We start from the raw sequence: 23,804 nt of genomic DNA, 5'->3' as shown, positions 1-23,804 counted from the left end.
CTGTATTTGGTCCACCCCAGTATTCGCTTGGCAACTACAAAGGTAAGGTATTTAGGTTACTAATAGTATCTCACGTTTCTGGAATGAAAAAAGGTGGGGGGGGAGGGGAGGAATACACATGTTTTAGGTTATTTACTTCATTTTAATTCCCAGGTAGGAAGGAATTACACAGAGATTGTCTAGAAAGAACCCAAGAGTTCTACCTTGCCAACTTGATACTTCTTTCACCTCTCAAGACCTGACCTTCTTTCTATAGCAAGTCATTGTACATTACAGTAAAGTCTGGAGCAAAACCCTCAGACAGAAACAATGAGAGAAAAGACAGCTGAATGGTGTGCCAGGATCATGGTGTGGACAAGCTGCCCCCAGGGCCCACTTGGAGAGCAGCATTTGGTCGCCAACCCTGTGCATCTCAAAGAAATATTTTGAAGAGGAGGAAAGAAAAGGAACTGAAATATTTTGCAAATAACATCTACTCTCAACCCTGACCTTACATTAATCTATTTGCATCTTTGAATAGAGGAAAAGAAAAGAAATAGAAAAGGGGGGGGCGGGAAGAAGAGAAAAAGACAAGAATGAAGACAGTACAACCCAAAACACTGGTTAAAGGCTCTGGAGTCAGATTGATCTGGGTGTGAAGCCCAGCTCTGCAGCTTAACGACTTCATGTTAGATGTTGGCCAATCTGCTTAATAATCATGAGCCTTTGTTTTCTCATCTGTAAAGTGGGTAGTTGTGAGGAATAAACAAAGCATGTAAAGCACTTAGCATGGTGCCTGACACAGAGGAGGTAGGTGGTCAATATAAAGTAGTTGAAGAAAAAAAGAGGGGTGGGGAGGGGAGGAGAGGGATGAGACTTTCAGAGAAAAAAATCTCAAGGGTTCAAGAAGAGTCTAAACTCAGAACAAATGTCCCAACCTCTTTACAGTCAATCTGAAAATATTTCTTGGTCACCTACTACATAATTAGCACTGTGCTTTGTTCAGAAATGAAATATCCTCCTCCTCACTCTTGAGGTGCATGCAATCCAGCTCAAGAAACAGAAATCACACGGGAAATATGTAAAAAAAAAATAAAAACAAAAATAAACCCCTAAGTTGCCCTAAACTGTTAAATATTCTACGTGTAGTAATGCAACTGCTTCAGTGATTTGGAGAAGGGGCCTGTGAGGGTTACTTGTGGGGGATGGTTTCAGGGACAGGGGCAGTACAGGCATGAACGAGCACTTAGGTGAAGCAGGGGGCGTGTCAGGTGAAGAAAAAGAAGATGTGCCCCAGCTGGAGTTTTGCCATAGAAGCAGCGGGGATATGAGCAGGGACTTAAAGAGTGACCAGAGACTGGACGAGGGAGGGGACAGCCAGGAAAGCAGTGAGTATGGGAGCTATTTGAAGCAAAAATGGGCTGGACTTCAGAAATGAATATGAAAAATAAAAAAGAGGGATCTGCCTGACTCTCTTTCAGATTTCTTGTTTTTGTTTGAGGCCAAGTGCCTTCTTTCTACCTTCCTGGTATATCTTAGGAGGAAATAAAATCATACTCTTTTATCTCCCTAGATAGAGTCAGCATCACCCTTCTTGATAACCAGGCTGCCCAGGGCAGGGTTTACAAATGTGGGCTTGGCTGGGTCCGTAACCCAGCTCTGCCACTTACCAGCTGTGCGACCTCAGACTAGCAAACCAACCTTCCCGGCTTCATTTTCCTTCTCTGTAAAAGGGGGTAATTATAATACCCACTCTCAGACTGTCGAGAGGATAAGCAAATCAATACATTTAATAAATGCCTTAATTGAGAAGCGCTTAGAAGAGTACCTGGCACATAGGAACAATCGACAAAAGTGACCTATTGTTATTATTATTGTTGTTGTTATACATATTACTTTTCATCTTTAGCTAGAACATAGCCATAGAAAGCTCAAAGAATCATCTCACACATCACTAAAGACGGGGTACCAAGGGGAAACCCATCTTGGAATTGCAAGTTCTCCCAAAACTACAGCCAACAGTGAAAACCCCAATGCGAGAGACCTAGCCAATCCAGTGTCACACAGAGGATTTGAGCCCATACCTGGCTTGGTGAATGGCCTCCATCCACTCTTTACCATCCTGCTCCTCTTCACAGCGCAGCTCCAGAGGTTTCTGACCTTCATGGCCAAAAAGAACAGTAAAGTAATACTAGAGAGAAAAACAAACAAACAAAGTTTAGTTTTATGTTTCAAGCATGACCGCATAGTATAGTATTTCCCTACAAAGGGTATATGTTTAAAAAATGAATCAGCACTATATAAATCATATTTCAAAATGTAGTATCACTCCCATTCCACTTGGCAATGACTTTGCACCTAGAAGATACAATAGGTTTCATCTTAACACCCTTCTGTAAGAGTCAGCCCACAACACCTCAGTAGATACAGAAAAGATACTCGATTAAGACTCTACACACATGATTAAAATTCCTTACTGAAATTTCTAAACCTAATAAAGGATATCTAAAAAAATTTACTATATTTTACCTATTGGTGTACTATTACAAGCAACCCTTCTGGGGCGCCTGGATGGCTCAGTCATTAAGTGTCTGCCTTTGGCTCAGGTCATGATCCCAGGGTCCTGAGATCGAGTCCCACATCGGGCTCCCTGCTCAAAGTCCGCTTCTTCCTCTGCCCCTCCCCCCTGCTTGTGTGTGTGTGTTCTCTCTCTCTCTCAAATAAATAATTTTATATAAAAAAAAAACAAGCAACCCTTCTAAAATCAAAAATAAGAAAAAGATGGTAGTTATTGACACTTCTATTTACTAATTCTGCCTGGAGGGCAATATAGAAAAATAAAGGAAAAAAGGCACAAGAAATGGAAAGCAAGGGAAAAAAATCATTTTCACAGCTGATGTAATTGTCTATATTAAAAGCTCATTGAAAAACTATTAGAATAAGAACACTGAACAAAATAGTTAAGTACAAAATCAATACACAAAAATTTATTGCCCTTTGGTATAATATCGACAAACACAAAGCTTAATTTTGAAAACACAGCATTTGCAATAACAAATACGAGTAACTGAAGACTAAGTCTAAGAAAATGTGTTTAACACCTCTAAGAAGTAAATTAATCTATAATTTCAATGTATTCCAATAAAAATATCGGGAGTTTTTATTTTTGGTAGAATGTGACAAACTGAATCTGAAATCTGTGCCAGGGGAGAAGCGTTCACTTTAAACCAGTCTATTTGAGGCCGGACATATTAATTACCAAACTGAGACTATCTGGAAAGGAAATGTGACTGGAGAGCTTTTTATTATACGAAAATGATCAGAAAATACACTGGACCTGCCCAGGACGTCTTCCTGGGGCATAAAAAGAACCAGGCCACAGAGCTGCTCTAAGGGAGAGCCAAAGCCAAACACAGAGCTCCTTCTGTCATCCCACCTTCCCACCCACCCCCATCCCCAAGCTTTTGTTTATTCAATGTGACAGTTATGTACTCATTTTCTTCAAACGAATCAAAAACCTTCAGGACAATGATCCTAGAGATAAGAATTTCCAGCATAAGGGAAAAGAGAGAGAGAGAGAGAAAGCAAGAAACAGTCTCTTAATTACAGTGAACAAGCTGATGGTGACCAGAGGGGAGGTGGGTGGGAGGATGGGGGAAATAGAGGAGGGGGATGAAGGAGGGCATCACACTTGCTGTGATGAGCACAGGGTGAGGTATGGAAGTGTTGAATCACTCTATTGTACACCTGAAACGAATATAACACTGTATGTTAACTAACTGGAATTAAAATAAAAACTTAAGAAAAAAAAGAATTTTCAGCACAATATCACCCAAAAGAAGAAAACTGGCTAAGAGACTTCTCGGGTTACCTGTACATAAATCACCAGTCCAGTGAGGACTCTGAGTCATGCCTGCGCAGTAATCCACCACACTTCCCACGGACTGTGCTAAGCCCGTAAATGGCAAGCTGTCTTTAGTTCTTAAACCTCTTGTCCAGCCAGAGGACTAAATGCTAGGAGCCAGGGGGGAAATAACCTGATGAAAAGGCCACAGAGAGTGAGAAGAATTGAGTTTAGCACTGTATTCAATAAAGCTCCATTTAAATTTGAGAGGAAAAAATCGAAACTCGGTAATATAACAAATCAGTGTCTTAAAGGTCAATCCTGTAAGTGATGGCATTTCAGTAACTGCTGGCTACTGTCCAAGCTCAGCTGTCCAGACCAGGGAGAGGAAACGCTTAACGAACTGGCCCAATCTATTGAAAGACTGCAACCAGCATCTCGACAGCAACTGCTACTCTGAAACCCAATTAAAAGCCACCTTTCAAAGACAGCAAGGCAATTATATTAGCAGAGGACATCCAAAGGTTAGACCATGTGTCAGGCATAATGATGATGGTTTTGAGAAGTACATGTTACATTTCTAGGAGTTCACTTAACAAATTCAGCTCAACTACAAAAAATTAAACAGTGCCTCTGCATGTACCTGCAAATTATTCATTTTTAACCACTCATCAAAGTTTTCTTTGTGTAGAATATTCTGGCCTCATTCTGATATGAACTTGGTATACCATGGATCTATGTGTCAGGCCTGGCACTTTAAAGGTCCCCTTGGGGATCAGAAGTAGCAGCAGATACCCTTGACAGTACCCTGTGACCTCAGAGCTGTCTGGTACAGGAACCTGGAGGAGAGGTTCCAAAGTACTGGGTCGCTGTGAAAGGCAAGGAAGAATTGAAACAGTGATGACCTTGTTTATGTTTTTAAATTTAGCATCTACAATGACAGTGAGTTTCTCTTCCTTTTCTTCTTAGATATTCTCACCTGTTTCCCAAACCCATTTCTCCAGGCAGATTCTCTCCCAGGTGCCAGCCCCATATTTCTCCTATTAGACAGCATTTCAGTCAGATCCAAAACTGAATTCATTGCCCTCCCTCTCTTCTTCCCATCCCCCAAACCTCCTCCTCCTCCCCTCTGCCCTCACAACTATTCCTTCTCCTCTTGTGTTTTCTCTGTCAAGTGAATCTTTATTCAATGGTTGCCCCAACTAGGAACCACAAAGTCATCTTCAACTTCTCTGTCTCATCACTCCCACATTTGGTTTCACTAAGGCTCGCTCATAGGACTCTCTTCTGGCTTTTATTATCTCTCACTTAGACTACTGTAGCAGCTCTACCATCAGGTGACAAATACGACAGCTTTGAAATTCATTTGAAATTCCTTTATCTAAAGCTGACCTCCCTCCTTCCTTGTATCCTGGCCACTATGACAGCCCAAAGTGGAAGGTTAAAGGCACTTCCCAAAGGAAGACAGAATGACCCAGAGAAGTCCCGATGAGGTGGGGACACAAGGAGAAGTGTGGGGAGAAGAAGTGGTCAAGGTAAATAGAGAAATCGGGAGACGAGACACACATGGTACAGCTTCTCCCCACTCAGGGCTAAAATCCCAGAAGAGGGCGAGGAGTTAAAAGAGTTGATAACAAAAACCAAAGGCCAAGGAGTTTCTGTATCACTTTCCCTTTAGGGATCTAGAGGATGCGACCTCACAGAACGTCTTCATGCCCCGCCCCCCACTCTCAAGACAAAATGGGGTGGTGACTGCATATAGGTGGTGACCATACCCCATAAATCAGCAAATCTGGTGTCACAGCAGTTGCGTGTTTAAAAAAAAAAGGGGGGGGGGCACCTGGGTGGCTCAGTTGGTTAAGCGACTGCCTTCGGCTCAGGTCATGATCCTGGAGTCCCGGGATCGAGTCCCGCATCGGGCTCCCTGCTCGGCAGGGAGTCTGTTTCTCCCTCTGACCCTCCCCCACCTCATGCTCTCTCTCTCTCATTCTTTCTCTCAAATAAATAAATAAAATCTTTAAGAAAGGAAAAAAAAAAAGGCCCAAGTTTTGAGGTTTGTTGTCCAAAGCCTGACTAGCTTCTAAGCAGTGTGGACATTCCCAAGGACACTGTGGAGGACCACGGAGGGAAGGGCATTATCAAAACTTCCTGTGGGATAAGGTAAGGGGTATAAAGGCCGAGCAAGAGCCACGGTGGGACCACGTAGGCAATACGGACAACCAGGCCCTGACTGACCTGGGAGAAAACAGACTGCAAGTTAGAGCAGCCATGAACTTCAGCAACGGCTGCCAACAGGTGGCCCAGGCAGAGCGGGAACACCTCCAGACCACAGTCGGCATCAGCAAGGGCTGCCCCGACCTGTGACACACACACACACACACACACACACACACACACACACATACACACACGCCCTCAAGGCCATGTGAGACTCCCATTTACTGAGACGCCATCTCAGTGGGGTGCAGAGAGAAAAACGAATTACCAAAAGAGATTTTCCACATTACTGGAGCAGACTGAGTTTCCTACTCTCAACGAAATGTAGCTTCTTTTTCCTCCACTTATTAAGTGGAGAGGCGGTCTTAAGGAGAAGGTCGGGTCAAATTTAGAAAAATATTTTCTTTGCACATCTAAGTGTAGTGAAGATCAATCTGCGACCCCAATTCCAGTCTTATCCAACTCCCTCCATCCAAAACACGGTGGCCAGAATCTTTCTAAAAGATAAATCAAGCTTCCCGTGTCTGCATACAAACCCTTACTGGAGTTCTCAAACACTAAGAGCCAATCTTCTGCAGGCTGAAAATGCCCTTCACTAATCGGTTCCATTCTCCATCTTTCACCTTGCTTCTGTCTGTTTCCTTCACGGCATGCCACACCCCGGCCACACCGAGGGATCACTCCCACCAGAAGACAAGCTCTTTCCTCAGCCTCACCTTACTGACAGAATTTCGGGTGTGAATCCTGACTCCCCAAGTGGTAATTCAAGAACTTGGGCAAGTCACACAACTCTCCTGAGCCTGAGTTTCCTCGGCAGACAATGGCGTAGACCTGACAGGATCAAATGAGCTGACGCGCAGTGTCTGGCACACAGTAGGCGCTTCACAAGTGTTCATTCCTCTCTCTCAGTGTATCTTTGTCTTGACGCACCTTGTTTCTTCTTTCCTCCCCAGCCTCTTCTCCACCTACAGGTTCTTACCAAACTTTCATGACTCATGTCACCGAAATGTCAGTCCTCTAAGAATCCTTCCCTGGTATCTTCTGGCAAGAAGGAGTCACTCTGTCCTCTGGGTTTCAGTAACACCGTGTACCCTCTCACATCACCTTAGAGTTGTCCTCCTGTGTGTCTCTCTTTCCTGACATCCTGGTCCTTCTGTACCCTTGATCCTAGCACTGTGCTAGGCACGCACAAAGCCCCCAGTACTGTTTGATAAACGAATAATCATCAGTAAAGAAACATGAGGTCTAATTAAACTAACAAATTTGTTTCAAACAGCCACAGGTGATGATAAATTTCATGACTTTATAATCATATCCAGGTGGCCATCCAGAGAAGGGATTTAAAAAGACTGCTTAAACTACCAATATATCTTTTTATCCTAAGTATGGAAAGTCAGAACACCATGATGATCTCACAAACACCCAGGAGAGCAGTAAGAACAGATACCATAGGTTGGCAGATTCACCAAAGAGTCTTACCTCTTACCTACAATGACCATAAAAATGCCAGAAAGAACATAATGAACAGACCTAGCACATTTAAATGATCGGGGTCTTTTTGGTATCTATTGTAGCTTTGTATGAATTTTCATTTTTCTGGTTGTTATTATAATGGGTTTGCTGCTGTTTATGTTATGTGTTTTTGCAGTGAGTACAAATGTAACCCAATATGAAAACACAAGCTCACTTAAAACTCTCGCCCTTAACCTCCTGCAAGTTAGAAACAAATTTATAGCTAACAGTGGCAATTGCTGAGGAATAGGACTACAGGACCACTTCCACTTTCTACATTTCTATACTGTTCAAATCACAATAAACACATACAGCTATATAGCCAAAAAAAAAAATATGTTCATTCCATTTTTAAATTGTTGGAATCACTTACAACAGACACATTCAGCTATATAATCAACAATAAAGACACCTATTTTAAAAACTATGTTCACATCTTTATAATAGAACCTATATATCTAGAAAAAGTAAATTACATTGGTCAAATCAGTGATGTTCAAGGCAGATTAAAAACTACCGTGGTTTTTAAAAAAGTATACAGCAGAAAAATAACTTCTTTTTAAAAATGCTGTTGCATGCCTATTATTATTTGGATGGTACTGCAGGATTTTAAATTACTACATATGTTCTTGAAATTTTTCACTTTTAGATTAAGAGAACCAACACCAACCCTCTGTCTTCAGCCACTGGAGTCAGAAAATCCTCCTGGTATCCCTTTCCCACTGCCCCTGCCAAGGAGGAGGGATAGGAGATGCCCCGCAAGAACCCACGGTGGTCTTCTCCTCCGGGCCTCCCAGTAGCATGACCCTGCAAGTCAGACACAGGATGGATAAAGGAATGGGTGCCTTCCAAATTGTCCCTGGATGGGTGACTTACACCCATGGGACTAGGGATCCTGATGGCCAGCAGCCTGGGGGGCAGTGCCTCTGGGATCACAGCAAGGATCTAACACGGGATGGAGCTCTCCATCCTCACCAGGCCTTGGGGTCTGGCCTCTGAGTCCCTGGGAATGTGAACAATACTATTCAAATACACAGAGTGTATTTCTCCCCATTACCCTCATGGGTTGCTATGGCCATCCAGTCAAAGGGGAGACTCCAAGTGCTTCAGGATGTAGAGAGAAAGCTGTGTACAGCAGTCTAGGTCCATTTCCATAGTGATAATAAAGTATGCAGTCCTGTTATTCTTCCTGTGATTCATTACCTCCTGCTCTTTCTCGTTCTTTCTGTAACTGCTTGTAGAGTGGAAATGAAATACATCCGAAACACTTGCTATACTGATGCAATTGAGCTTTATGTGCTCTATACTACTCCCTTTGACCCTAAGGAGCTCAACTTCACCCAACCTGACAATGAGCTATCTCTAACATGCACAGGAACTCCAAATAATGTTTTCCTAGCATATGACTGGCCCCTCGAAGAGAAAAGTAGCCCATCCCCGAGCCCTAGAGGCACAGACAGATCCTTCTAAATCTGCCACATTGCCATGGCCCTAGCATGAGAAAGACAGAAGACAGATGGAAAATAACAGTTAGGTGGACATAAAAAAGGGGGAAATACTTCATGTTTCTTTTTTTTTTTTAAAGATTTTATTTATTTGAGAGAGAGAGAGAATGAGAGAGCGCACATGAGAGGGAGGAGAGTCAGAGGGAGAAGCAGACTCCCTGCTGAGCAGGGAGCCCGATGCGGGACTCGATCCTGGGACTCCAGGATCATGACCTGAGCCGAAGGCAGTCGCTTAACCAACTGAGCCACCCAGGCACCCAATACTTCATGTTTCTTGATACCATTCTCCTCCTCAAATTCTCACTCCCTGGTATTCCTGTCATTGAGATGTCACTTGTAAGGTACCTCTCCGCCCACAGCATCTGCTCACCATTGTGCCAGCCGGTGGGGCACTAACTGAAGAGAAGTCTAAAGCTTTATGCCCTTAACCCAGCTCCAGTGGATCTAGGAGAGAAAACATTTCACTCGCCTGCCTTGGTGATTGTTTTTATCTCCTGGGATCATTTCTTTACCACAGCTCTATCCCATAGGCACTTTTAGCTCCAAAGAAGATTCTGTGTAAATGAAAGGAGGCTGGTTTCCCAACTACTTTAGAGACTCCATCTTTTCATATCACAGTTATATGGTGAAGCTCTTCATTGTTAAAACATATGTCAAATCATCCAACTACCTCCTCCAGGTGTCCTTAGAAACAAAGATCTAAGATGCTGAAGGCTTTCCTCCTCCCTGTTGGTTTACTTCCTTTTTAACTCTGAGATTCAGAGACCTTGCCATGGGCATATTCACTTCAGTGCAAGCCGACTTCACAGATACACCCCAGCATCAGAGCCTGCAGTGCGATTCAGCAGAAAGAGCCCCGGCTAGAAGGTGGGACATCAGGTTTTTCCTCTTGCCTCTGGAGATGAAGTGTGAACTGTGGTAAGTTCTTGTGCTCATTTTGTTCTTGAACCAAGGTGAAGACAAGGCCACTTCTCCTACTAACCCCCAAGGTAAAGATCAAATGCAATCATATATATCAAAGTACCTTGAGAGGCATGAAGCACATCTTATCATTGTTATGGGAGTGGAATTGCCAAATCTCACTTGGGAACCTGTCATCTCAAGTCTGCCTAGGACACTGGACTTGGTCCAGATCCACAAATCTGGGTAATTCAAATCTCCCTTCCCTTTTTCCCACTGTTCTTTTCAGATAAAAGTGCATGGGGAAAAAGAAGAAACGGATATATTACAATTATTAGCCAGCACACTGGGTACTTGGTAATTAAGAAGAGGTCATACTGTTTTTGTTGTGGTGGTTGTTGGTTGTTTTGTTCTTGTGGAATTTTTTTTTTTGTGGTTGTTTGATATTCGTGATGAAAAGATCCTTAATTCTGCCAAAGACTTAAGAGAGGAGCTTGAAGCTTCAATGACATGCAAGAGTTTGCTTAATGATTTGTCCCAACAGAAGCCAATGCATTGATTGTGAACTTGAAACTATGAGTATGACAAAGTAAAATCCACACTAAGTTGTAATATCAGTTTTTAAGAACTGACTCAAAATATATTCTTCTATTAGACATATTTTAGGTTTTAATTGAATAAGAATTTAACTTAGAAACCAGCTCAAGGAGTAAGAGTTTAACTGCCTCCTACTGTGGTTTTCTATAACAAAAATACATTGTGTCTGGCTTCCAAATTTCATAAAGAACAGAGTTAAATTAAACTGTACTCATTTAAGAGTGACAAAGACAAGATGCCAGAAAACTGTCATTTTAAGAATGGCTAAAAGAACTTGATATGTTTGGTGGCTCTTCAAATCTTCAAGAGGCTATCATACAAAAATTGGAACAGAGAAACTTTCCATCGACCAAGGGATCCGAGCTCCCATAAATCACCAAGCATACTGAAATGTATGAAAAGGGGAGCATGATGGCTGAAGTCATCATCCCTGACTGGCAAGGGAGAGACAATGATCCCTCTCTATGTTTCATTAAGTCTCACACAAGTTCCTGTCTTTCTTTTGCATTATCACTCCAGACAGAGATGGACATTGTTGAAGATAACATCTGATCTATGTGACTGACTTCACCCCACCTCTAGCCTTCCCATTTACTTAATCTCTTGAGAGAGAGAGACATCTAACTCTGGTCAGCCTAGAGCCACTGACTGAGCAGACTTGAGAATTCAGTCACCATTGTCACAGCCTTCTCTCACAGCGAGATGTCGAAACTTTATCACCATGCCAATATCCATTCCATCCTGGCCTCTCACGAACTAATCTGGAACTCTTAACTTCACAAGCTCTAAATAATGAAACCCCAAAAGCCCCTTTACTTCATACCATTCTCATCACTTTCTCATTTCAACCACTGATTTTATTTATTGTCCATTTGCCAACCACATTCTCATTTATGCAGAAGGTATATACAATAAAAATGTATGCTGTTACTACCCAGGGTAGTTAGGAAAATACTTTGACACAGAGACAAGTCCTACAGACTGCTTGCTGCAAGCCTGTTCTTGAGGTGCTCTGTCAAAGAGGGACTGTGGTTATGCCAAAACATGGACAGAGGAAATGTGGATAATGAGATAGACTTGAGATTTATCCTTTGTGGCTCCAGAAGACACAAAGAGGAATAATAGGTTAAAGTTAGAGATTTAGGAGACCTTTCCAAAACTGGAATGAGATGCTGTCACTAGTTGTCCATCTCTCAGTGGTGTTAAAAAGGGATGCAAATAGAAGGTATCGCAAAAGTTATGCAATAGAAGAGGCATATAAACAATGGTTAGACCACTGTTTTGACTTTGTTATTCAATATCTCAATTTTTATTGCATGGAATTTACCAAAATGGAATAAAAAAAAATACATATCTAAGTAAAGAAATAATTAGTGCCTTTTAAGAAGGAAAGTCTTTTATGACATTGTACCAGTTTTATATTGATAATCATCAGTTACACATATCAAATTAACAAGGAACCACAGTTGTATTGATGGTTTTTCATCAGAAGCACTGGGTTCATAATGTTGCAAAAGTGACCAAAAAATCAATTGAACTGTTATTTCATTTTTTATATATTTTTTAAAGATTTTATTTATTTGACAGAGAGAGAGCGAGAGCTGGAGCACAAGCAGGGGGAGTGGGAGAGGGAGAAGCAGGCTTCCCGCGGATCAGGGAGCCCAATGCGGGGCTCAATCCCAGGACTCTGGGATCATGACCTGAGCCAAAGGCAGATGCTTAACGACTGAGCCACCCAGGCACCCCTCATTTTTTATATTTTAAATGCTAACTATTCAGCAATAATTATTAACACTTAAATTCATTGAGCAAACCTCAACACTGGAAGCCCTAACAATGATAATCAAATAATAACGATCATAGTATATATCCAAAATGACATATGCTTGTGAAGTAAAAACTGGATAATATAAAAGGATTAATTAATGTATGTAATATATAAAGAAGTTTTCTAAATCAATAAGGAAAAGCCAAATACCCTAATACAAATGTTGGAAAAGGAACAGAATATTCATACACCTACAAACCAAAAACAAAAAAATAACACAAGTATATGAAAATATGAAAAAGAAATGTGTATTAGTATATTAAGACCATCTTTTTATTTTTATTTATTTATTTACTTTTTAAGATTTCATTTATTTATTTGAGAGAGACAGAGATAGCAAGAGAGAGCATGAGCAGGGAGGAGAGGAAGAAGCAGGCTCCCCACTGAGCCAGAAGCCTCATGTGGGGCTCAATCCCAGGACCCTAGGATAATGACCTGAGCCGAAGGCCGACGCTCAACCAACTGTGCTACCCAAGTGCCCAAGACCATCTTTTTAAATTGCAATTTTTTTTTAAATAATAAAATCCAGAACCAGAAAGTGTAATGTGCTGATCGAAATAAAAATGGTTACAATCTTTGTGGAGATAATTGACAATTTGCATCACAGACTTTAAAGTAGTCTCAGTTTTATATAGGAATCTATGCTAGAGAAATAATGAGAAATACAAAGGCACGTCAAGAATGCTCATAGCATCATTAATAATAATAAAATGTCCACCAACAGAGGACAAGTTAAATAAATTATGAAATATTTGAGCTGGAACACTCAACAATTAAATTAATAATCAGCACTCACAGCTAACATCATCCTTAATGGGGAAAAACTGAGAGCCTTTCCCCTAAGGTCAGGAACGAGACAGGGATGTCCACTCTCATCACTTTTTATTCAATATAGTACTGGAAGTCCTAGTCACAGCAATCAGACAAGGAAAAGAAATAAAAGGCATCAAAATGGGTAAGGAAAAAGTAAATTTTCACTATTTGCAGATGACATGATACTATATATCAAAGACCCAAGGGGCACCTGGGTGGCTCAGTCGTTAAGCATCTGCCTTTGGCTCGGGGTCATGATCCCAGGTTCCTGGGATCGAGCCCCACATAGAGCCCCGCATCGGGCTCCCTGCTCAGCGGGAGGCCTGCTTCTTCCTCTCCCACTCCCCCTGCTTGTGTTCCTGCTCGCGCTCTCTCTCTCTAATAAATAAATTAAAATTAAAATTAAAAAAAAAGACCCAAAAGACTCTACCAAAAAACTGCTAGAACTGATAAATGAATTCAGTAAAGTCACAGGATACAAAACCAATGTACAGAAATCTGTTGCATTTTTACACACCAATAATGAAACAGCAGAAAGAGAAATTAAGAAAACAATCCCATTTAAAATTGCACCAAAAATAATAAGATACCTAGGAATAAACCTAACCAAAGAGGTAAAAGACCTGTACTCTGAAAACTATAAAATACTGATGCAAGAAATTAAAGATGACACAAATAAATGGAAAGCTTATGGATTGGAAGAACAAATATTGCCAAAATGTCTATACTACCCAAAGCCATCTATACATTTAATGCAATCCCTATCAAAATACCAACAGCATTTTTCACAGAACTAGAACAAACACTCCTGAAATTTATATGGAACCACAAAAGACCCCGAACTGCCAAAGAATCTTGAAAAAGAAAAAGAAGCTGGCGGCATCATAATTCTGGACTTCAAGTTATACTACAAAGTTGTAGCGAACAAGACAGTATGGTACTGGCACAAAAACAGACACATAAATCCATGGAACAGAATAGAAAATCCAGAAATAAACCCACAATTATATGGTCAATTAAGCTTCAACAAAGCAGGAAAGAGTATCCAATGAGGAAAAAGTCTCTTCAACAAATGATGTTGGGAAAACTGGACAGCAATATGCAAAAGAATGAAACTGGACCACTTTCTTACAGCATACACAAAAATAAACTCAAAATGGGTTAAAGACCTGAATGTGAGACCTGAAACCATAAAAATCCTAGAAGAGAGCACAGGCAGTAACTTCTCTGGCATTGGCCACAGCCACTTTTTTCTAGATCTGTCTCCTGAGGCAAGGGAACACAAAAGCAAAAATAAACTATAGGGACTTCATCAACATAAAAAAGCTTCTACACAGCAAAGGAAACAATCAACAAAACTCAAAAGGCAGCCTACAGATTGGGAGAAGATATTTGCAAACGACAAATCCGATAAAGGGTTAGTATCCAACATACATGAAGAACTTATAAAACTCAGGAAGGGAAGGGCTTTTTGCTACTATCTCCGTATCTAGAAGACAGGTTATAACCATAGGTCTATATGGGCGTTCTTGTAAAGTACCTGTGTTTGTTGTGAACAGGGTTCATTATTTTGTAACATCTAAGCTTTTTGGATGTCCTGCAGTGATAAAGTATGATGAAATGTACAGCTAGTGAACTAACCAACGTATAAGTTTCTTTTTGTTATAATTAATAGGAAAGAAACATCTTGGACATGGAATTGTTAAGCTGTCTCTGAGAAATGTACATCTGGACTTATTCATTAGGTTGGCAGCAGAGGGGCAGAAGGAAATATAAAGGGAAAGATGTATGCAGATTTGTTCATATTTACATTTTAATGATAACTGTTAATGTGTGTGCATCTCCTTTGGCTGTACTATATGAATACATTAAGTGATTCAATGGAAACATACCTCCTTGCTAATATTTGAACAGTATAGATTGGATAATGAATTCTTTTAGAAGCATTATACATTGTGTACTCTGTTACTTTATGTCTCATTTTTAAGTGAACATTGAGGGAATGCAGTATTTTAACTGAACCTTTGCCAATATCTTTATCTAGAGGCCTGTTGCCATTTTTGTCTTTTATGAAATTTTTGCTGCTGAGAAAGGCAGGATTATATTTTTTTCCTTTCAAATTGAGTTGGTGTAGTGTATTGTTGGTTATCAAAATACTCTTAATTTTGAGATTTTGAAATGGTAAATATTCATGGTGAGTAAAAAAGCAGGATACATAATTGTAGGATCTTAATTACATTAAAATGCTTAGCTGTGTATATACACACATGGGACCTAGAAGTCAAACTATAAACTGCTTGAGATTATGGATGACTTTGTTCTTTGCTTCTTGTGTTTTTCAGTTTCCTTTTATGCACATGTTAACCTTTAAAAGATAAACTTTTTAAAACCTAAAAAAAAAAGAGAACTTATAAAACTCAACACCCCAAAAAAAAATAATCCAATTAAAAGTGGGCAGAAGACATGAACAGACATTTCTTCAAAGAGGACATCCAGATGGCCAACAGACACATGAAAAGATGCTCAACGTCACTCATCATCAGGGAAATACAAATCAAAACTATAGTGAGATCATCTTGCACTGGTCAGAATGGCTAAAATCAAAAATAAAGGAACAAGAGTTGGTGAAGATGTGGAGAAAAAGGAAACTTCGTGCACTGTTGGTGGGAATGCAAACTGGTGCAGCCACTGTGGAAGACAGTATGGAAGCTCCTTAAAAAAAGAAAAAAATAGAACTACCCTAACCCAGTAATTCCACCACTGGGTATTTACAAAAAAGTTATTCAAAGGGATACATGCACCCTATGTTTGTAGTAGCATTATTTCCAACAGCCAAGATATGGGAACAGCCCAAGTGTCCATCAATTGATGAATGGATAAAGATGTGGTATATAATGGAATATTACTCAGCCACAAAAAAGAATGAAATCTTGCCATTTGCAACAACATGAATGGAGTTAGAGATTATAATGTTAAGCAAAGCAAGTCAGTCAGAGAAAGACAAATACCATATGATTTCACTCATGTGGAATTTAATAAACAATGCAAATGAGCAAAGGGGGGAAAAAAGAGAGAGAGAAACCAAGAAACAGACTCTTAACTATAGAGAACAAACAGATGGTTACCAGAAGGAAAGAGGGTGGGGAATGGGTGAAAAGGTGATGGGGATTAAGGAGTTCACTTGTCATGATGAGCACAGGGTGATGTATGGAAGTGCTGAATCACTGTATCGTACACCTGAAACTAATATAACACTGTATGGTAACTAACTGGAACTAAAACAAATTAAAATAAAAATAATTTCAAACGCTAGTCAATTAATTAATTATCATGCTCACTAAGAATATATTCAAGAATATTCCTAGGAATATTTCTTATTTTACATATTGTCAAAGCAGGCAATAAAATAACACACTAGCACATTTCAGTTGCTGCCCAACACAGGGAAGACAGAGTTCAGAGACTGGGTGTGAAACAAATTTCTTAAAAAAAAAAAGACATTAATACCTATACCTAGAAAAAGCACTGGCATAAAAAAGCAAGAGACATAAAGGATAGATAAAGTTTACATAAAAATTTAACACTTTTGTAGGGTAAAAGATAGATGAGCGAAGATGAAGATGGACTATGAGAAGTTATCTGTGATACAAATAGCTGACAATTAATTATAATTCATATGCATAATCAATAAGAAAAACAACCCATAGGAAAATAGGTAAAACTATAAGTATGCAAATTACAAATTAGAAAATAAAGCCTTCCGGGGGTGCCTGGGTGGCTCAGTTGGTTAAGCATCTGCCTTCGGCTCAGATCATGATCCCAGGGCCCTGGGATCTAGCCCTCATCAGGCTCCTTGCTCAGCAGGGAGCCTGCTAATTCTTCTTCCTCTGTCCCCTCCCACTCACGTTCTCGCCCACTCTGTGCTCTCTCTCTCTCAAATAAATAAATAAAAAATCTTAAAAAAAAAAGAATATAAAACCTTCCAATGGAATGAAAATATTCCCAACCTCACTAAACCTTAGGAAAATGCCAATTAAAATATTGAAATAACATTTTCATCCATCAGGTAGGGTACTATGAAAATAGCTTTACAATGTAAGTATTATTGAACATAGAAGATACTGAAACATCGATACAATATTGGTGAGAGACATTGATAAAAACTGACTTAGAAGAGTTGACTTAGTTTGACAATATCTATTAAAATCTTGAATGATTTTCTGGTTTTAGTATTGGCAGGGTAGCTTTTATCAAACTAACTCTCCAGTAGAGAACAATTATGAGTTCATACATACAGAAAGAGAGAGAGAAAGTAAATGGGGCAAAATGTTCATAACTAGTGAATCTGGGTAAAGGGCATATAAGGAGTTCTTTGTACTACTCTTGCAATTTTACTAAAATTTAAAATAATAACAAAATTAAAGTTTTTTAAAGGTTAAGTTGCTGGGGGCACCAGGGTGGCTCATTCGGTTAAGCATCCGACTCTTGGTTTTGGCTCAGGTCATGATCTCTGGGTCACGAGATCAAGCCCCAGGTCGGGCTCTGCGCTTGGGCAGGGAACCTGCTTGGGATTCTCTCTCTCCCTCTGCCTCTCCACCCACTCTCTCTCTCTCTGGAAAAAAAAAAAAAAGTTATGTTGCTAGAGGGCAAGTTTACAGTCATATCTCCAGGTATCTGTGGATCTCCTGCAAAAGTTTAGACCACCTATAACACTAGACTACTTTTGAATATATGACATGGAAAGAGATCAAGATTATGTTAATAAGACAAAAAAGTGATATTAAGAGCAAAAGAGTAAAGCACCTAGTCCTTTACTTCAAAAGAAAAATAAATATATGAAACATCTATTTATATATGTGTATGTCTGTAAATGGATAAAGCAATATACTGAAAACACACAGTAATTAGAAAACGTAAAAGCACACCCCATCAAGTAATTCTACTTCCTTGAAAAACACTCATGTGCTCAAAGAGCACACAGAAGTATGTTCATTGCAATATTGTTTAATAGCAAAAAAAGCAATAATCTATATGTCTATCAATAAAAGGATAGCTAAGTAAACTACAGTATACCATGCATAAGTAGTTTAAAAGGATGAGTTCTTTATGTACCAACATGAATAAGATAGGCAATAAAAGAAAGCTCGACAATAAATACAGAATTGGTAACATTTATGAAAAAGCATTATTAAAATAAGGGGAAGAAAACATACCAAAATGTTAACAGTAGTTACCCCTGAGTAAGTATCTTTTTTTTTAAAGTAAGCTCTACACCCCATGTGGGGCTCAAACTCACAACCCTGAGAACAAGAGTCGCATGCTCCACTGACCAAGCCAGCCAGGCACCCCTATCTTCTTATTTACACATTTTATGCAAAATGAGAATATACATTTTAAAGACTTATAGTTCTATGTGTGGAAAAGACATAAAAGTACTCAGGGCCTATTAGACATTTTCCTGCTTTAAAATAAATACACTGAAGCACAGTCATAAAAAAGAAGGCTATTTGGTATGTATTTATTTATAGGTAGAAAACCACAGTGAATTGCTGGAAACATTTATGTAAATAAAAGGAGTTGAGGAACATCTGGTGAACATGCCTGGCTATTAAATACAGGATTAGAAAGGGAGCTTAAAGCGTTGCCTGAATGTGAACTATGAATGATGGTTTTGCTGGGCCTCTTTCCCTAGAAAGATTTTTAATATCAAAAATACATTTTCACTTCATCTGCTGATAGCTGAGAGCTTATAGCTGTCAGACATTTAGAAGAAAATGACAATCCCAAACCTCCAATAATCAGAATGGCTGAGAATACCAAATTTCAGTGCTGGAAAAGAAAACTGACACATGCTCATGCATGTTAGCTAGAGCTTTATATTTCTGCAGCCTCTCTAAAGTCCTCAAAAAACAACTAAACCTCTCTCAAATTCTCCAAAGTTAAAACCATCTCATATAGTTGAGCTCATGCTGCATGTGCAACGTTATTCCAGTGTTTTCCACGTCACATGATAGCCAAAATATTTTTCCATGTTACTTAAAATGTGGTAAACATTTATAAAGCCTGTATGACGTTGACTAGAAAGGCTATACTACAGTCTATCTTAATGTAGCTGCCTATTTTTGAAACATTTAGGTTTTCAATTATTCCTCATAACATCTTGGTACATAACAATTTTTATTTGAATTTTGAGTTCGTCGGTTGGTTGAGATTCTCAAGAATGAGCAAAAGATACGGGTAGTTTGTTTTCTTGAAACATTTTTTTTACATTTTCTTTAGGGATCTTTGCTCCACTTGTTTGCCACGGTTGATGTGAGGCTGTGTATGACAGACCTGACAGCTATCGAACAATACTCACACCACCATTTCAGCAACAGAGTGGCTCCATATGTGGAATCTCACTAGAAATTACAAGCAATTGAGTAGTTCCAGACCTCTAGGAGCTTACACTCACAGGCGAGCTTCTTTAACCTGGGCAGCATATGAGAATGTTTGTGCTACCACGGCTGGGTATAATAATAACTAACATCTATTCAGTGCTTAACATATGCCAGGCATCATGCTAAGAACCTTCTGCATTTTCTCATTGAATGTTCACAGTGACCCACAATTTAGTCCCATTTTACAGATGAGGAAATAGGCTCATAGAGGCATAATGGTCTCCCCCAATCTGTGCCCTAAGCTCTAGGCCCAGGAGTAGTAATGGATTCACACTCAGCCACCCACACTTTGTTTCCTGTTCTCTGTCATGAAAGCTTTGTATATGGCAAAGCTAACCAGGCTGCATGAGTCCAAAACTCAGGACTCTGCCTCAGAGGTCTACTCTGCTGAGCGGACCCACCAAAGGATGGACCACATGAGAAGGAAGAAACAGATGGGCTGGACCCTGGATAGACAATAAGTATGTCCAGAAAATAAACTTCCAAAAATTATCAAGTCTACATGTTCTATTCTGTCCTTGAATTGTATAATGCTCCTATCTGCTGCCCTAACCCATTTCTATCCTCATTTCTAATCTTTACATCAATGGCCTAAGAGATAAGAGGTGCTACAAAAGGAAAGGAGGGAAGGAGGGAAAAAGAGAAAGAAGGAGGGAGGAAGAAATCCATTAGATATTTATCAACCACCTTGCTGGTATGCAATATATATTTAATATATATCACATTCTGGTCTTAAGGCCATTGCAATTTATCTAAAGAGCTAAATCAGGCACTTGCAAAGCAATTAAATAACAATGTAAGATTAAATAACAGGGCAAGATGTGTCAAAGTGCTAAAACAAGCTGTATGAAAATAGAAACCATCATCATTTATTTTTTCAGATTAATATACATTTGAGATAGTTGGTCCTGTATATCAGACCATGACTATTAGATTTTGTCCTATTAGAGAGTGTTTACCATAGATGAAGTTCATTGCACAAACAGATCAAAAGACATCTGAGTCTCTCCCAAAGGCTCTAAGTCCCAGATAAGAAGGATGGTCCAGAGTATGAAAACATTAAGTGGGAACAGACTGGCAAGTATGAGGCAGAGGTCTCTTGCTGGATGGCACTGGGGAAGCTCAAGGCCTTTTAGAACCTCTCCATTACTGCCTCTGCCAAGGGATGTGGACATTCTTGCTGCCTCCATCCCCTAGTCACCCCCTCCCAAATGAGCGAGGCGCATGTGACCTGCTCATTCAGCATCTGACATTCAGGGGGCTGGCTTCCTCTGTGGGTCGGGCTACTGCTTTGAAGAGCAACAAAAGGTCACACTTCCACTTGTGTTGTACCTGCAATTAAGGGAGCAAGGCTAGCCGTCATCACCGAGACATAGCAGATCTTAACAGTGGGCTTTGCTGGTCCTAATGTCAGCTTCCCTGGGTCTAGGTCACATCGATGTCCCTTACGAACTTACATATCCTTGCACAAGTTGCTTAATTTCTATATGCTTCAGCTTTCTCATCGAAAAACACGGGTAAGTGTCATAGCTACCTCAAGGAGTTATCATGAGAACTGCGTGAGTTCTTAGAAGTAAAGGACTTATGTACTTGGAGCTATTTTCAATAATAAACTTGGTTTGCCTCACTCTTTATTTGCAGGCGCTGAGTACATAGATTCAGTGTCAAGCTTAGGTCACATTGCCCCACATCATCGAGGAGCGAGGTGTGCCCAGATTAATAAATTGGCTTTGTTACTCATTTGATTGGATATTCTTCCACACATGGTCTATTGGGGAAAACCCTAGAGGACAAAAGGAATCGCTCTAAGCTTGGTTCAATTCATTTATCTAATTTTAAAGTGATGCAGGAATTATTAGGAAATCAAATAAATTTTAATCTATAGGTAATAGTGATTTATTATGTTTTCTCGAGCTGGAACCATGAGATAATGAAAGCTGTGTTTTATAAGGATTAACCTGACAGCTGTATAAATCTTCTGTAGGAAATCTCTACATTCATTCAAAACAGAGGTTTGTTTTTTTTAAACAACAACAACAACAAAAACTAGCACTTTTATTTCTCCACATTTTCCAGCCAGATTTTTAAGGATTCTGCAGTCAGTACTGAATTTCATCAAAGCAAGAACTGTGACTTGGATCTCTTTAATCCCAGTGCCTGCCAATGCCTGACACTTAATAGGTGCTCTATAATGTTGACTGAATAAATACAAAACAATATTTACTATAACCAAAAGGACCACTGTGCGTAAGTTGGGTAGATGGCACAAGTTTTTTAAAAATGGGGGAACTCTCTGAAAGCCTTGGTGGCAGTAGGGAGGGGACCCTGAAGCCTCAAGGTTCAGCTTGGGAAAGGTCCAAGAAAAAAAGTGGACTATCTGGGCCCCAGAGAAGAAAGGCCTCCTCTACTGTACAGAGTGGTCTCTCAAGAACCAGAAATGGTCAATGTAAATTCTCAAGTTGTTGAGTATGAAAACCAGTAAATAGGCAAAAGGAAGCTCAAGTTCAACAACCTTCCTTCCAACACAGGAAAGAATCGTGGGAGCATGTTTTCGGGGAAGACTTGGCTAATTTGAAATACAATCAAAAAACGTTTTGAACAGATTACATTGTGAAGGGGCGCCTGGGTGGCTCAGTTGGTTAAGTGACTGCCTTCAGCTCAGGTCATGGTTCCAGGGTCCTGGGATCGAGCAAGCCCCGCATCGGGCTCCCTGCTCGGCAGGAAGCCTGCTTCTCCTTCTCCCACTCCCCCTGCTTGTGTTCCCTCTCTCACTGCCTCTCTCTCTCTCTCACTCTGTTTAAATAAATAAATAAATAAATAAATAAATAAAATCTTTAAAAAAATAAAAAATAAAAAAAACAGATTACATTGTGAAAAAAATAAGCATGTGATTTTGATGGCATCTAAATCAATCAAAATACAGGAAGAGGAAATGGATGAGCTGCCCTGTGGCATGAAACTGATTTTCAAACTCATATATAGCCTCACGTCTGTCTACTGTGTACAAATCTTTCCACTCACTACTCTAACTGAAACACACTTTTGGAAACAGCTTTTCACTTCCAATACCAAAAGACTTTCCACTCTCAAAAGTCCTTCAATCAGAATAAAAAGCATCAAAGTGAAATCAAGATGAGTCTGAGGGTAATCAAGACAGGATCTCAACAAAAAATTGAACTGAGTATGATTACACCTCAATAAATAAAAAAACAACCTAAAGTGGGAAAAAAAAACTGACAGGAAATACAACAAAATGTTAAAGTAGATATCTGTAATATAAATTTGAATGATTTTGGTTCTATATTCATCCAGTCTTTGAAAGGAGCATTTACTTACTTTTACTGAAAAACACACAAACATTTAACTAAATAAATAAATATTAAAGTCCAAGTTGTTTTCAAACTAGGAAGCAAAGAAAACAACATCTAGGGACTTCAGTGAGGTGTGGTTTGTTATTTAGATCTCACTGGAAATATTTTCCTTCATATTTTGAAAGCCTTTTATTGTCACTCAGGAAAATTTTTTAACTTGAAAGTGACCTTAAAGATTTCCTGATAAAAAACAACCTCTTTCTACAGCTGAGGAAATGGAGTGAATTTCCTAATAAACGACCAGTAAGGGGCAGACCTGGAACTCTGACCCACAGTCCTGTCTCCTGTTCAGTGCTCTCTCCAACCCTGAGTCTGCATCACCAAGGAAAGCATCCCCTCCACTTCCAGAGAGAAACGAAAAAACACTGCAAAATACAATGTCTCTCCACTCCTGGGTATATATCCAAGAGATATGAAAATACGTGTCCATACAAAAACTTGCATATGAAGGTTCACAGAAGGCATTATTTTAATAGCCAAAAACTGGAGGCAACTCAAATGTATATCAATTGATGAAGGGATAAACAATGTGGTATATCCATAAAATGGAGTATTATTCAGTCATAAAAAAGAATGAAGAACTAATGCATGCTATATACATACATGGATGGGCCTTAAAAACATTATGCTAAGTGAAACAAGCCAATCACAAAGGACTATATATTACATGATTCCATTTATATAAAATGTCTAGAAGAGACCAGTCTACAGAAACAGAAAATAGACTAGTAGTTGCCTAAGGTTGCAGGAGGTGAGCTTAGGGAGGTCAGGTGGTGATAGGTAAGGGATGAGAAGTTC

General features: G+C 39.7%; 1 protein-coding gene across 1 annotated transcript in view; it reads right to left on the bottom strand.

The window, feature by feature from the left end:
* RASGRF2 (Ras protein specific guanine nucleotide releasing factor 2) overlaps positions 1–23,804 on the bottom strand; it is a 236,367-nt gene that overhangs the window by 167,579 nt on the left and 44,984 nt on the right. The window contains exon 2 of the mRNA XM_021699693.1: positions 2,064–2,170. Coding sequence (XP_021555368.1) covers positions 2,064–2,170 — 107 coding nt within the window. The remainder of the gene's footprint in view (positions 1–2,063; positions 2,171–23,804) is intronic.

Source organism: Neomonachus schauinslandi, chromosome 7 (assembly GCF_002201575.2).
Source record: "Neomonachus schauinslandi chromosome 7, ASM220157v2, whole genome shotgun sequence".
NCBI lineage: Eukaryota > Metazoa > Chordata > Mammalia > Carnivora > Phocidae > Neomonachus > Neomonachus schauinslandi.
This window is presented reverse-complemented; position numbering and strand designations above follow the sequence as displayed.